The 16419-nt window shown below is 36.7% G+C and overlaps 1 protein-coding gene across 7 annotated transcripts in view; it reads left to right on the forward strand.

Annotated features, from left to right (window-relative positions):
- Window positions 1–16419, forward strand: part of THOC2 (THO complex subunit 2) — a 47797-nt gene that overhangs the window by 22797 nt on the left and 8581 nt on the right. For 2 of the 7 annotated variants that reach the window (XM_074551272.1, XM_074551274.1), the window contains 17 exons: window positions 1178–1262; window positions 2253–2346; window positions 2782–2862; window positions 3133–3229; window positions 4924–5041; window positions 5538–5717; window positions 6304–6468; window positions 7128–7403; window positions 7843–7984; window positions 10267–10424; window positions 11123–11251; window positions 11851–11982; window positions 12066–12250; window positions 12974–13158; window positions 13453–13558; window positions 13916–14352; window positions 15214–15272. In XM_074551272.1, the coding sequence (XP_074407373.1) occupies window positions 1178–1262; window positions 2253–2346; window positions 2782–2862; window positions 3133–3229; window positions 4924–5041; window positions 5538–5717; window positions 6304–6468; window positions 7128–7403; window positions 7843–7984; window positions 10267–10424; window positions 11123–11251; window positions 11851–11982; window positions 12066–12250; window positions 12974–13158; window positions 13453–13558; window positions 13916–14352; window positions 15214–15272 (2629 nt within the window). Of the gene's footprint in view, window positions 1–1177; window positions 1263–2252; window positions 2347–2781; window positions 2863–3132; window positions 3230–4923; window positions 5042–5537; window positions 5718–6303; window positions 6469–7127; window positions 7404–7842; window positions 7985–10266; window positions 10425–11122; window positions 11252–11850; window positions 11983–12065; window positions 12251–12973; window positions 13159–13452; window positions 13559–13915; window positions 14353–15213; window positions 16094–16419 lie in introns of all 7 variants that reach the window. The other 5 variants (XM_074551273.1, XM_074551275.1, XR_012582543.1 and 2 more) reach the window with 4 other exon arrangements.

A 16419-nucleotide genomic window follows, 5' to 3' on the forward strand; every position in this document is an offset into this window, starting at 1 on the left:
AATTCCCAGAAATAATTATTAACTGTAGTACAGTCTATTGCATGTCACCAGCTGGAGGAAAAAAAGCTTGACAAACACATTCGCTGTCTAATGACTTAGTAATTTCCCAAATAGTTCTTGTTCATAAAGCATTTAATGTATTGTGGTTAAAAACCATCAAATAAGCAAGAATACAGACAAATTTGTCACCAATAAGGGTATATAATCTCTGACAAATGTCCCATTAAATGACTTAAAACCTTTTCCATGGGGAAGGTTTGTGATAAGTTGCTTTTCTTATGAAATGTACAAGTGCTACATATTTCCTTTAGGTATGGAGACTCTTCTGCAGAGTCTCTAGAATTGTCAAGTTCTCTGTAGATTTGAATGTATGGCAGTGAGGTGAAACAGAATGATTTATTCTCACCCTCAAGTGGGCTCACAGCAATTCCAGATTTACCTCACATTTGATGTCGCTGTCAAGTGAATTAGGTTCTCCATTTGCCAAAAGCAGATGGTGTGGTGTCAAAATGTGGATAATCAGAACCCTTCCATATAGGCAAGACAGCAATTGTTTCTGGATAAAAGTCTCTGCACTCAGAGCTGTGAAAGCTGGGAACAACTGTTTTGATTCCCTTCTGACTTGCTGCTTGCACCATGAACCTTTCCCCCTTCCCTGCACAATGGATTTCAGCTGTGCAGGTGAACCATGGTGCTGTCAGCTGCTGAAGGTCAACAGCTTTGTGCGTAATTTACTGTCAACTTCAGCTTTCAGGCTGAGCTCAGATCTTCAGTAGGAAATGCTATGGAGCTGTAACACACAGAAGGAAATACTGTTTTTCAATGTACCGAATGCAACAAAAAATGATCTGTGGCTAAGTTAAATTTCCAGGAGCAACTAACAGCATCACATGGTGGTTTGATGTATGTGCTACAGGGTTCACTGACGACTTTGGAAAGCAAAATGTTGGAATTTGAAGCTAGAATATGGTCCATAGTAACAGAGGGACAGCTGGACTGGTTGTACTGTCTGCGTCTTGGAGGATTTTTCTATTTCCAGTTCTCAACAGATTAGCATTTCTGAGGTGTCTTGAAAATACATTTGCTAACAAGAATTTAGTTTCTGAGACTTACAAACTGACATGTTTTAATATTCTTCTAGCTTATCTTTTGTAATAAACTATGTTCTCTTTTACAGGCGTTTAACTAAGGAAAATGTGAAACCCTCTGGAAGACAAATTGGGAAGCTCAGCCACAGCAATCCTACAATTTTATTTGATTATGTACGTAGTTACATGTATTTAATGCTATTTCATCTTGTCAACAGATAATTGAAGCTCAGAAAGGGGCCTGCAGTTCTAATTTCATTATTTTTTACTTTTGATGCAAATTTTAAAACATAGTAGTTTTTCATAGTGCGCATAGTAAGATACTAAATATGACTTAATAATACTTAGTGACATATTAAATGTGGAAACATGTCTTGAATAACCAACTGCAGAAAAAAATTAATTTGAGATAGCAGAGGTGGATCTCAGGCACAGGGATTGCTGATCACATTATGCAGAATGCAAAATCAGATTAAGTTGCTCTGACAGCTGTCTATGAGTGGGGTGGATAAAGATCAGATTCTTCCATTTAGAGGAAAACTTAAAGCTTTGAAATCTGAAATACACTTACAAAGTTGGGAAGGGTTTTTAAGATTGCTTAGTGCTACAGTGTGTTGGAGGGGTGTAAAAATGTGTTGATGGGTCCCCACCTTATTCACAAATATGACCTAAGAGTATGGATTGACCTGTTTTTAGATTGTACTGGAAGAAATTACTGCTGCATGTACGAAAGAGAACATCCTAGAACTTGATTAATGCAGTTTACTTGTAGTCTTCCATGACCTAGCTTCATGGTGCTGGGGTTTTTTTTTAACATTCTTTTATTGCTGTATGTAGCAGCAGGAAATCTTGCTGCTAAGGTTTAGCGTTCTTAAGGAATATTAGGAAAAAATGTTTTTGTTATTTTATTTGCTGATAATTTGAAAGAGAAATGATAAGGAATTGTTTTTACATGTTAGAGACATGTTTCACTGGTATCCTTAAGGTACTAGCTAGGTTAATGAGCTTGCCTATTTACTTTGGCAGTTGTTTAGGACCTTTGAAAAAATTAATTTTAAGCATGTTTTCTGTAGGTTTTGAAGACAAGTATTGTTAAATGCTTTTATTATGTGAAAGATAAGGAATACTGTCCCTGTTCAGCTGAATGTCTGTTGTAACTTGCAGATTTTATCACAAATACAAAAATATGATAACTTGATAACTCCGGTTGTTGATTCGCTGAAATACCTCACTTCCCTGAACTATGATGTCTTGGCATGTATCCTTTGATTTAAATTACTGCATCACTTATTGATAAACTGCAATTGTAGCCAGATTGAGTGTTATCTGTGAGTAAATATTGCCTCTGTTTTCTCTTCTTGCTGCTTTTTGCTGGAAATCTCAGTGAAGTTCACAAATACCTTTGCACTTGTAGTGGATTGTAGAACCCTCTCTATTATTCTTTCACATTATGAAAATTATTCTTTGTTTTTACTACTTTCAATCTTGAAGGCATAGTCATCCTGTAAATAGTGAGGTAAATTCTGCTTTTAGGTTACTATTTCACGGTTTTATTTTTTTTCAAACCATAGTTATGTTAGTGATTGCTGTACTTACATATTGTGTTCATATATTACAAAAGCCAGAAAAGCAAGTCCTTGTAACTTTTGTGTTTGTAAGTTGAGGAAAAATACTCTCTTTAACTCCACTAAAGATTGTATCATTGAAGCATTGGCAAACCCTGAGAAGGAGAGAATGAAGCATGATGACACTACAATCTCAAGCTGGCTTCAGAGTTAGTATTCTTGTTTTATTTGTTACAGTAATGTTTAAAATATTTCACCTTCCCCATGATCTATTCAACCATTGATCATTATAATCAATATTTCACTTGCACCTACTGGCTAATATTTTAAGCAAAATGGAGAGCTGTCAAGTTTAATCAATAGGAATTTTTTTCCCCTTTTGTGTTCCAGAAATGCATGTATTGCTAAGATGCCATATGCAGTTGGTTAATGTTTGTTTAATAAGCAGGTGCAGTCATAGCTGTTTCTCTTTGCCTCAGGTCTGGCAAGTTTTTGTGGTGCCGTTTTCCGAAAATACCCGATTGAACTGGCAGGCCTCCTGCAGTATGTAGCCAACCAGCTGAAAGCTGGCAAAAGGCAAGTATTGCACAGTGGATCCTTATAAACTCAGTTTCTATGAAGTGTTATTTAGGTGTTTGCTGATCCACAGACACTCAGTGTAGTTGTTGCTCTAGTAGTGGTAAACTCCATTCTGAGCACTGGGAAGGGTTAAATAGCAGAAAGAAAGAATGATACACTCTTTTCCTCAAATTGTATAGCTGTGACATTCTTGAAGCAGTGATTTTTCATCTTTAACTTATTTTAATAGTTTTATTATTACCTAACCAGATAGGGGAAAAAACCTTCCAGTGTATTATTTCATCATACACATTATTGTACATTATTTGAAAAATAAGTGTCCATTATATAAAGCAGTGTGACTGTTACAGTTTGTTTTTCTTTTCTCATAATGTCTTCTCTGCAGGGATGGCTCTTAACATTTTAATATTATTTAAGTACTTTATCCAGTTTATTTAGTGGTAATTGAATTGCTTCTTCATGTGTCAATGTCAATCATAATTCAAAACAAGGTTTCCAATTAGACTTTTCCTTTTGTCTTTTCATTGTCATCCATTAGTATTATTGTTTCATTTACTTTTTTGGTTTTAATTTTATCACATAGGTGAGTATCAGCCTTTTTCTATTAGGAATCCCCATATACTGAAAGGCACCTTACCAATGGTGATAACACAGCATGCTATTTCAGGGTAGTTACATTGAGAAATGTAGTTTTTTCCCCTTCCCTGCAATGTAGACATTCAGTCTCATATGCTCCTCTGTCCCTACATTTTGTTCTGATGATGGCAATCACACTGAGCTACAGAGGAAGGGTAAGTAATGTTTATTGTCTTTCCTCAAAATCACAACTGTAAGTATTTTGGGGAAAAAAAGTCAGTGTAATACTTGGGATCATAAAATTAAATGGATTTACTGGTGTGGCCAATTTCATAGGACTGCAATATTCAGGTATTGGAGCTTATGCTGATATTGCAGAGTTCCTACACAGAAAACATACTTATGGTTGGAACAGCAAACAAAAATATAAGCCATATGAATTATTTAAAGATGAATCTTTGTTTTGGAAAGCATGGGTAAATGATTTTATAAGTTAGTCACACAAATTTCAGAAGTTAACTGGAAAACATTGCTGCTTTGTGTGATTGGGATACAATTAACAGTACTTCTGTTGAGTAAAAGTCATTGTCCTTATGGAATTCAGAGCAGGAAGTAAAACCTTGTCTCTGGGCAGGGTGATTATTGGAATGTTTTGTATATTCTGTGTTTCAAGTAAAAATGGGATGTTTTCCATGTTTCCAAGTAACCTCTCCAGACTAACTTTGCCAGTGCATTTCCAAGGCTCTGTACTATTCTAGAAATCCTTAACAAAATATAAAATATTCATGAAGCAATTGTATAGATACAGTTTGAAACATGGAAAGCAACAAAAAGAGGCACTAAACATTGATAAATCTGCTGATACTTAATAGCACCACATTCCCTACCATCTTCATGTCCAACTGTTGAATGATTGCATTGCTTTTAAGTACTAGCTTTTTACTTGCAATAAAGAAATCCTTGGGCTTGACATACCACTTTCTTCTTCAAAATAGAATGAAAATGTTGTTTAACATGCATTGTGGTACTGCTTTGTAATATATATTGAATGTCATAGCTCCTGGTTGTTAAACAAATTGTCTTGTTTTTACTCCACTTTCCTGTTTTCTTTGCAGCTTTGATTTGCTTATTTTAAAAGAGGTGGTGCAGAAAATGGCAGGGATAGAAATTACTGAAGAAATGACCATGGAGCAGTTGGAAGCCATGACTGGTGGAGAGCAGCTGAAAGCTGAGGTGTGTTTGTGTTAAATTTAATAATAATTATTGGGGGTTTTTTGGTGATTCTAAAGACTCTGGTTCAAGAGCTCTGGCAGCACAGCTGAGAAAGGTGTGTGCTTTATCAGAGCTGCCCCCTTTTGAGCTTGGAGGCCTTGAGACAGGCAGCCAAGGCCGTGTAGATGTGAACTTCAGTTCCTGTGCATCACAGCATCTCATCCTCAGGAGTGTTACATGGCAGAGCTGGGAATTCCAGCAGGCACTGAGCTTGGATGTGCTGCAGTCCTGCTGGCTCAGCCCTGCTCAGGGGGAGCAGTGAAAACTGATTAAAGCAGGCAAGACTGCTTAGTTGCTGATTCTTCTATACATACATTGCAGTGCAGCATCCAGGGAGTTTTACTGCTGCACAGTAACTATTGCTGGTAATTCATCAATATTTCTGCAGTCAGCTCACACAGATTCCATTTCTCATGCACTGTTTTTCAGCTTGGGTAACTTTTTCTGTCCTCTGCAGGGTGGATACTTTGGCCAAATCAGGAATACAAAGAAATCATCTCAGAGATTAAAAGATGCATTATTGGACCATGATCTTGCCCTCCCACTGTGCCTGCTTATGGCTCAGCAGAGAAATGGTGTCGTCTTTCAAGAAGGAGGGGAAAAACATCTGAAGCTGGTGGGAAAACTGTATGATCAGGCAAGTGAAAACATCTATTTGAGATCTCCTTCTTTCTGTTAACTTCTACTGTATCAGCACAATATGTGAGGATTCAGCACATAAGTAACAGAATTATATATGAGAATCTAGTACAATAAATATAAATACATAGGATTTTTAAAACTAATTGCAGGGTTTCTCTATTAAAATATATGGATGTATTAAAAGTATATTATATTGACAAGTGACCCCTCAGTAAAAGAGCAACGCATCCTTTATCATAAAAAGTTAAATTCTTATTTTTTAAGAGTCCATTGTGTTTTCCTAATCTTACTTTGGTAGTGAAACTTCCTTTTTTAAAAAAATAATTCTGTTGCTGCCTTAGGCAGTAGGAACTAATTGCATTCCATTCTGGTAGAATAGAATGCTCTTGAAATCTGCTTGCTTTTCTAGGTGGAGTTTTTTATTTTATTCTTCCCCAATGAGAATTTTTTTGCTCTACTTTGGTGTTAGCATTTTTAACAATAAAAAAAAGGAAAAAAAGGCAGACTTTGAAGCTCTCCCTAACTTAATTGTCGAACAAAATAATAATGTTTGCTAACTTTTTGTATTTTTTACTTTGTAGTGCCATGATACCCTGGTACAGTTTGGTGGGTTTTTAGCATCCAATCTAAGCACAGAGGATTACATTAAGCGAGTGCCTTCTATTGATGTTCTCTGCAATGAGTTTCACACACCCCATGATGCTGCATTTTTCCTCTCAAGACCTATGTATGCACACCACATTTCAGTGAGTACAACTCTTCCATTTGTCTGCTTCTGGTGCTGCTCTACTACCTGTTACCAGTACAGGTGGCAGGTTCCAGATAAAAATTGTTGGCTAAATAAAACTTGCTAAGTTTTTTTAGTAGAGTTAGAAATAGAAGCTGTGGGCTGGAACAGGTTGTCCTTAATCTTCTTAGGAAATGTGGCCCATGTGTCAACTTTCACACAACTGAAAGGAGTCATAGCTGATGAACTCACTTCTTTGGATGTCTTGGGTTATCAGTAGTAGGAATTCTCTCCCTCCCCGTTCCCTCAAAGGTGTAAGTTCTTCTGCAGGTGTTTTAAATGGATTTTTGCTGTGGAGGAAAGTGTTGCAGCTGCCAAATGGTGTGCTATCTCAGGAAGTGTCAGAAATTACTTTGTTCCTGCATCTAGAAGTTTGATATGGAGAGCAGTTTTTACTTGGTGTAGCATAATGTGTTACTATAACAAGAGGCAGCAGCATCAGTGAAGAAAGATAAATCCATCCAATGAGGATGAAGACTAAAGTTCTGTATGAGGTTCTTCAGTTTTATGTACTGACATTTCACAAGCAAATGTTGTATAGAAAAGTTAAATGATATTATTAAATATAATTTTTGTATCTATAGATTACAATTTTTTTATTTATTTTTTTATCCACAGTCAAAGTATGATGAGCTAAAAAAAGCTGAGAAGGGAAATAAACAGCAGCACAAAGTGCACAAATACATTACATCTTGTGAGTTGGTGATGGCTCCTGTTCACGAAGCTGTGATTTCCCTGCACCTCCCTAAAGTCTGGGATGACATCAGCCCTCAGTTTTATGCTACATTCTGGTCTTTAACAATGTATGACCTTGCTGTGCCACACAGCAGCTATGACAGAGAAGTCAATAAACTTAAGGTCCAGATGAAAGCCATAGATGACAATCAGGAAATGGTATGTTGATATAATTTTGTGATCCAATTTAAACTTTCTAGTCTTGAAAGAGTTGCTTTTCATTAAGTATTATGTTAAGTTTGTTTAGATCTGGGAAGTTTTGTCACCTGGTTCATCCATTCTGATTTGCCACGTTAACATAATTTGGATTGACTTTCCTTCATAACTCATGTTTAAAGTACTAGTGACTCTACTAAGTGAAAACTACTGGAAAATCAGTTTCAGAAAGCAGTATCTTTTTCAGACACCTGTACCTATGGTTTGTCTGTTCACTCTTGTCTTAACTATAGCCAGTGTTCATAAAATCAGTTGATTATTAGAGCAGAACATTTCTGAGTAAAAAGTTTTTCAAATATTCTTTAGTGTTACCAGGAACTTATTGCTCTGTCTATAGCAAGTTTAGGTATAACACTAAATAAGTTCCGCTGACATTTTATAGCCTCCAAATAAAAAGAAAAAAGAAAAAGAACGTTGCACAGCCCTGCAGGACAAGCTCCTTGAAGAGGAGAAGAAGCAGTTGGAGCATGTGCAGAGGGTTCTACAGAGACTGAAACTAGAGAAAGATAACTGGCTTCTGGCAAGTAAGTATCTCTAAGGGAAATGATGTGGATGTTTTTATAGTTGTCAGAACTTCCTTGCACTAATACTCTTAATGTTTATTTGAAAATTTTATTTTTTGTACATTGAGGTCTGTTACAGCAAGGTAAAATTTTAGTTAGAATGTAATGTGTCTTTGCAAATGCTGAGTAATTGGTTTTCATAGAGAAGATTTTGTTTCTTGTGATGTCAAGACTTTTTAAATTTTGCCCTAATTTAGAAAATAAGTTAGAGATTGACCAATTCATTGGAAACTTGTAATTGCAAGCTGGCTTGCAAGTTAGAATGCTGCTGAATTAATATATTTGTTACAGGACAAAAAATAGGCATGTAAAGTCTCAATGGTTCGTTTGAGTTAACTTACTTTGAGTCCTGTGATTAGGAGGAACATGCCAGGGTTTGGGTGGTGGCATGAGCCCTGTTCCAATGACAGGATAAGTGTTGTGCCAGCCCAACAGCCCCGTGCAGTGAAACAGCATGCACGTGTTTCATAGAGCACATATGCAGCAAGCAGAATCAAGTCTTTTCTCCTACAAAACATCTGTAATGTTTCATGTTGCTTGTGAACTCTGCTGGTATGGTTAATCTGAAATGTTTTTCTCTGGTCAGTTTTCTTCTCTGGATGAACTTTGAGTTTGTAACTGGAAGTAGTAGTTCGTCTGTCCCAAGAAGCCTAGCATAATCCAGTGGAAAAGTTTTGTTGTCCAACTCATGTAAGATCCATCCAACTGGTTTCATGAAGAAACACTGTTCCCTCTAAGTATTTAATGTACTGTAGCAAATGAACTACAAGAAATTACTGGTTGAAAAGTTACTGCCTGATTAAAACTTGGTCTAGAGGTGACTTGGTAAATTTTTCTACTTAAATAAACACCTAAAAAAGTGTGTAGAAAATAATTTACATAGGTACACACGTAACTCTATGTGGGGTACTGGGAATAGCTTATTGTTGGCTCTTGTGCTTGGGCTTCAGCTGAGGGGTTTCCCAGCATTGAATCCAGAGGCAAGCTCACTATTTCAGCAGTTTGCCCGTTAAAATAAGTAATCTGTAATTGCACTACATGAGGAACTAGAAAAGCACATCCACTCTAGTAGTGGGGTTATTATTATTTTTTAAATTATTGACATTTAATTTATTTAAGACTGGCTTCCTGTCCACAGACTTTCGATAGTGTTGGTACCTTTGAGAACAGGTTAATTTTTGGCAGCGTAATCTGGTACCTTTAGCAATTGGAGAGTACCTCTTCAACTGGCTGTTGACTTCTTTGTACACTTCTGAAGCAACACACACTTGATTGTCCTATGAACTGTGATTCCCTTGATTTTTTTTTTCTTTTTTTAAGGCATCAAATGTTTGTTATAGTCTTTGAGGGGTAGGTACTAAAGTTAAAGTCAACATCAAGTTTTACCAGTCCTTTCTTGAGCAAGCTTTATTCCTCGAGCATTGCAAAATTGAAGCAATGAAACCCTGGGTATTGCAACTTGGGGCCTGTGCAGAACCAGCAGTGGCCCTTGTGAGGATCATGACTGTTCTTCCTTTGAAGGCATCCACTTGCAGTCTTTAGTTCTGTACTTCCCTCTGACCTTGCCTTCATGCTGTACATTCCTCTCAGCTTGTTTTTATGCTCCTTGTTGCCATGGGACCAGTTTGGGTATGTGTTATGCTTTGAGTTTGCCAACCTGTGGTTGGTCAAACAGAAATGGGTGACTCTTGAACTTGATACAGTGCAATCTTTTACTCAGTGGAAGAATGAAACTTTCACAAAATGTGTGTATATTGGGGTGGTGGTTTATTGAAGGCTATTGTTTAAATTCCTCTGTGTTTGATTAATTGGAAAAATGATTGTTAATGGATTCTATAGAGACACCATATTCTTCAGTTTAGAAGGAGGCCAAGCTAAAAGTCAGCCCCATGTAGAAAGATGAAAGGTGTTCTAGAGAAATGGCAGGTGGTGTTTGCTTTTCTGCTGTGCACAGTTTGAGCAGGTGAAGTTTACTGAAGCTTTCCTATAACCTGTTTTTAGCCCCATTGTGTGAAAGAAGAATTTTGCCAATAAGAAATTGGCACATCCACCCTGCTATTCTATCCCCACCCTCAAACAGTTGCACTTCTATTGACTTTTTCTGATCAATGCCAAGGATGTGTCTGAATTCAAAAACCAGAGTATGGATCTGTCATACTGAACTTGGGAATAGAGTAGTTGAATGATAAACATTGACTTTATTTTTCTTTCCTTTTCTCCCTCTCAACTTTTGTTTTTTGAAGAATCTACCAAAAATGAGACTATCACCAAATTTTTACAGTTGTGTATATTTCCTCGCTGCATTTTCTCGGCAATTGATGCAGTTTACTGTGCTCACTTTGTTGAACTGGTGCATCAGCAGAAAACACCCAATTTCTCCACACTTCTCTGCTATGACCGAGTAAGTAGCTACCATTGTGTGTGTAATTTCATCATTACCACTGCAAACATCCCAAATTAGAGTCTCCCCTGCCAAAATAGGTAAACAAGGTCCTGTGACAATCAGAGGTTCACTTTTGTACTTCAGATCTTCTGATTAAAGCTTTCTTAAAGCTTCAGTGGTTTATTCATTTTAGCTGTGTGTTCCCTTCTGTAGAACCAATTTTCTGCTGCTTGTCCCCCACCAGCAACATCCTTGGGACCCCTCTGACTCTGGAAATGGTGCTGCAGACAGTGGGATTGTTTGTGTCACTGCACCTGCTCTGATTTCATGTGTCCAAAAGGGCATTTCTAGTCAAGTAGCCCTATCTGATGGCCCTCTGTGGGCCAAGAAAAAAAAAAAAAAACACAACACTTTTTTGCATCTGATTGACTGGATGTTTACTTCTACCAGCTCAAATCATTATTAATTTGAAAATAAAACACTTATGTCAGCAAAGACACTTGAACTATCAGTGTGGCAGCAGCAGCTGTGTGCTTGGATTCTGGGCTAGGTGTGGGACCAGCACTTGGGACACAAACAGTATTTTATAAGCAGTCTCTGTTGCATTTAGAAACCAGCTTAATGGTGGTTTAGATGAGAAAAATTTATAATTTTTGTTGGGTTTTTTGCTTTTGTAATTCAGTAAGGTCCTAGTAATCTTTTTGCTCTGTTCACAGGTTTTCTCTGATATTATATATACAGTTGCAAGTTGCACAGAAAATGAAGCCAGTAGATATGGCAGGTTTTTGTGCTGTATGCTGGAGACTGTGACCAGGTGGCACAGTGACAGAGTCATATATGAAAAGGTATAGAAATTGAATAAAATGAGTTTGCTCATTAGAGTATGTACTAACAATTTGTGTAATTCAGCCCAGTAAAAATGGATTTAGTGTAACTCTTAGATTTAAAAACAGTATGATTGGATTTTTCTGATGACATAATCATAAAATTTACTTATATTTTACTATAATTCATGTAGTTTTGGTAGAAGTAATTTTGTATGGTGTTAAAAATATAATTTAATTATATTAGTAATGTATTTTTCTATTATAATATATATTCATATATATTATATAAATAAAATTTAACTATAATGGTAATTAATAATATAATTTGCTAAAAAACCCTTTCCATTTCTGATTTTCACATAGAAAAGATAATATTGAATAATAATTGAAGATAATTTAGGGAGCATATGAAAACTCTCCCAATACTCCTTGCACCAGCTAGTTAAATTATGAATAATCTTTTCTCTCACCCACAACTAAAATTTCAACATAAATTAGCTTAAAAAAAAGAGTCTTTTAAAGTGTGATGGTGTCTTGTTCTTTAGAGTTTAGGGTTTAGAATTACTGCTTTTGTTTCCCAAAAAGTAATTTTTTCCTATTTGTTGACGTGCATGTAGGAGTGTGGCAACTATCCAGGTTTCCTGACTATATTACGAGCAACTGGGTTTGATGGTGGAAACAAGGCTGATCAACTGGATTATGAGAATTTTAGACACGTGGTACACAAATGGCACTATAAATTAACTAAGGTAAGTAGAGATGCCAAAAGCCTTATGTTTTTTGAATGCTTTAAAAACAAACCCAACTTCATTAGATGTAATTTATGTTTTAGGCTTCTGTGCACTGTCTGGAAACAGGTGAATATACACATATCAGAAACATCCTGATTGTGCTGACCAAAATCCTTCCATGGTATCCAAAAGTGCTGAACCTGGGTCAAGCCTTGGAAAGAAGAGTACACAAGATATGTCAGGAAGAGAAAGAGAAGAGACCTGATCTATATGCATTGGCTATGGGGTAACAACAACTTATTTAAGAAAGTGGTTAAAAGTGGATCATGAAAGGCATCTAAAGACTCGGAACTGTTACAGTCCTAACATTTGATTTTTACCTTATCACAGAAGATTTCGCTATCCTGCATCTCGGTGCTGGCAGTGTGAATGAAAACATTCATTTTGTGCTGGATGATCACTAATTTCCTTTGCAAGACTCTAGGAAAACCCTTAAAATAGTAAAGATTTCTACTCACAAGAGCATAGCTTAATTTTAGAGAAATAATATAGCAGCAAGGAGATAGGAGGGATAGTAACAGGAAGAAAGCCAAGGGCTATTGCTGCAAGACTGTTTAGATATTGAAAGTGCATATGATTCTAAAATGCTTAGTTACATGTTACATCTTCCAGTGGTGAATGTGGAATCATCCTTGTGTGCCTGAGGGGCAGTTCAGGCTGCCCTGACAGTTTGGAGTTTTGTCAGCAGTCAGTTTGTTCTGTGTGTTTGGCCAGCGGTGTGTGTGTGTGGTGCTGAGGAAGAGGGTGTGGAGGTAGGGCTGCTTCTGTGTCTAGTGGGTTTGTTTGTTTTTCTTTTGAGCTCATCAGTATAGGGGGAAGAAACTGCGTATCAGTTAGGAAAAACTGTGAAATAAATAACAGATGAACTGTTAGATTAGATCCACATTTAAGATTCAACCCATGTTTTGCTTTGTGTTTGTGCATATTTAACAATCTGTGCGACTTGCAGCTATTCTGGACAGTTGAAAAGTAGGAAGCCTTTCATGATACCTGAAAATGAATTTCACCACAAAGACCCACCTGCCAGGAATGCTGTACCTGCAACAGTACAAAATGGGCCAGGTGGTGCTGGGATGCCTACGTCTCTCACAATAAATACAGTTAGACTGGAAGAGGGCACTACTGAGGAGACTGGTAAACACAACTATGATTATTATATATTTATTTTTTAATAGAATTTTTCGACATTACAGAGCTTCTCTCAAAATTTGCCTCATTAAGCTAAAAAGAAAAAAATACAAATGGGATGTTAAATGGTATAGGTGTGTGTTCTTTATTTTTACTTGGTTTTGGGGGAGAGGATCTGCTGCCTATTTTAGCTGTTAGCTACACATGACCTGACATGAATATGCTCAGCTACTTGTTGTATTTTTACCAGTAGGTTATAGATTAATTTGTTGAAATAGAGCTGTTCTTTCTTTTTTTAAGCAGATAAACTAAAGGAGAAGTCTCAGGGTGTGGTGAAAGTTATTAATAAAACTGTCAACGCTACACCGAAGGTGACAACAAGCAATGGAAACAGTGCATCTAATAGGTGAGAAAAACTATTCTGTCACATTCTCTATTTTCTTCCTTCCAAGCCACAGAAATACACTTGGAAATGACTTGCCTTTTCATTTTACTTCTGGGTTCTGTGTAAATAGTTCCCATTTCTTTAAAGTTTAAAAAATTACATTATTTCTTTCAAAATATGCAGTTTTATTGATAAATACATTTCATTTTAGCTACAAAAGATAAATGAGAACATTTCCTTGTTGCTGTTCTGATAAAGAACTGTACATCTTAGTGTCTGCTCCAGAAAATTGTCAAACATTCAGAAGTAAAACTTCTGTGATAAAGCTAGAGCTCTGTTTTGTATCTATGCTAATTGGCCATTTTGTTTTTGATGCAGCAAAATTATTAAAGAGAAAGATGATAAAGAAAAAAGCGGGAAGGAAAAAGATAAAGAAAAGAAAGACAAGACTCCAGCTGCCACTCCGGAGATGAAGGCACTTGGGAAAGATGGGAAAGATAAACCGAAGGAAGAACGGGCAAACAAAGAGGAGAAAGCAAGAGAGATCAAGGAGAAAACACCAAAATCTGACAAAGAGAAGGAAAAGGTGAAGAAAGAAGAAAAAGCTTCAAAAGAAGAAAAGTCCAAGACGGTTGTAACCATCATTGAGTCAAAGTCAACTGCAGAGAAGGAGAGAGAAAAGGAGCCATCCAGAGAAAGAGATCTAGCAAAGGAAATGAAATCCAAGGAAAATGCTAAAGGAGGAGAAAAGGTGCCAGTAGCTGGGTCCTTGAAGTCACCTGTTCCCCGATCAGAAACATCAGAATCTGAAAGGGGTAAGCTTGAATATTTAGTTTCTGTTCTTGTCTAGGAAAATAGAATATGTCACTTGAAAATCACTGAATGGCAAAAAATGCTGGAGAAGATGAGAGAATCGTTACATAATAAGTAAGATTTTGGCACTGACATTTCAACACAGTCAATAGCTAAGGGAGGTGGTCAGAGTGTCTCCAAAAGGCAAACTATGGGAATGTGTGAACTTCGCATATCTCCAGTGAATGCTTATTCTCACAAAGCTTGCCATTTTTTAAATGCAAGTCTAAATGTTCTTCTATTAAAATATATTGATATAACTTTGACCATGCAAGTTTTGCAGAAGTGTAATGCAAAAACTTTGTGTGTACTTTGAGAGCTTCATGACAACCTTTGAATTGGAAGAAAATAAGGAAAGTGAAAGATGGGCCTTTGCATCCTTAAGAAGGATGTAGAAAGCTTTATCGGTCTCCTCTTATATTAAGAGTGAGCAAATCCTTAAGTTATTATTTGAGGTTGATGTTAAATTTTATATTTGTTCTGCATGAGGCAAACACCATAAGGGAGGACTGTAATGCTTTTCTTAGGGTTCAGCTGTTCAGAGTCTTCATAGAAATTCTGAAATTCACATGCTGACTTCTATAAAATGGAAGTTTGGGGTGAGCATAATTTTGCAGCAGTTTGTTCACATTACACTTTTGCTGCAAACTTTCATAAAGATGGTCAATGTGTGCTGCTAACTCTAGATAGCTTAAGGAAAACAAAATTCTCATAGTGGTAAGAAATCTAGCTGTAATTATGTTGATACTTCAGAAAGTTATATTATTTGATTCTCAGACTCTTTGAACTGTTTTAATAATGCCATTGTTCTGTTCTTTCCTCAGAACAAAAACGCCGCAAAGTTGATACACATTCTTCTCCGTCACATTCCTCAACAGTAAAGGTTAGTATAGCCTGAGGAAGGCAGCACCCATGTTAGGCTCACGAGTTTGGGATGCCAGTATTCGACTTCTTCAAGTTTTGTGCCAAGTATACACTGGAACCACTGGAGGTTTTATGTTGCATTAGAAAATGCATTCCTTTTCTTTATTGGCGGACTGTCTTTTTTTCTATAAAAATATTTTTTAATTAACCAAAATAATGCTTCAAGGACCTAGCACAAATTTTGTAAAATAGTGTTTGGAAATTTCAAGAGAATTTTTACACAGAAGTGCCTCATTGCTTTAAGCAGTCAGTTTTTTTGGAGTGCAATGGTAGCTACAAGCAAACGAGTCTTTGCAACAGAGTGGAGCATATTTTTCTGCACTTCTTTGAAGAATCTATAGCACTGAAGATTCCTGGATGATACGGGATGTACGATACCTCTGAATTCATCAGGCTTCTTGATGAGCATCATACCGATATGTGCCTTCTAAGGAGGAGTCTTGAAAGGAGTTCCATTTTAAAGTCTCCTTGGTGATCAGTTCTCCTGTAGTTGTGTGTATTCAGTGCGCATGCAGCTTCTGTTGTACCTTCCCTTCGAGGTTTGTTTATTTCCAATGGGTTCCCACCATGTTGAGCCCTGCGTTACGATAAAACCAGATGTGGCCACCAAGCCTCCTACCCAGCAAAGAGAAACCCCAAGCACTCAAGCGCAGCACAAAACCATGGGCGTAGCCTACTTGAAGACTCAGGGTAGCCATTCCTTGCTCCATATTTTATTATTTCTAAACCATCTATGTTCATGGAATCTTTGAATTTGCAGTACGTTGAACATTTAAAACTGTAAGTTACCAATACTTCATCGAGAGCACTGTGATGGATTATGTGGGTCTTTAAACTTCACCATCTTACCAACTTTAGAACAAGCTCTTCTCTTTTTTCTTTTTTTTTTTTCAAAGTACATCTTTTTCTATGTAAGATTTACTTGAAATATTTAACTTAATTTTGGAGAATTCAAATAGCTTTTACTAGTTTTGAGGAAACAGGTGACAGTGATAACTACTCAGTGATGACATTTTTTATAAATAGCAGCTTAAGGTCATTCTAGAGTGACTTCTACCACATTTAACTGAAAGTGGAGAAGATACAGGTTTACAAGTATTTTAAAC

This window comes from Zonotrichia albicollis, chromosome 14, assembly GCF_047830755.1.
Source record: "Zonotrichia albicollis isolate bZonAlb1 chromosome 14, bZonAlb1.hap1, whole genome shotgun sequence".
NCBI lineage: Eukaryota > Metazoa > Chordata > Aves > Passeriformes > Passerellidae > Zonotrichia > Zonotrichia albicollis.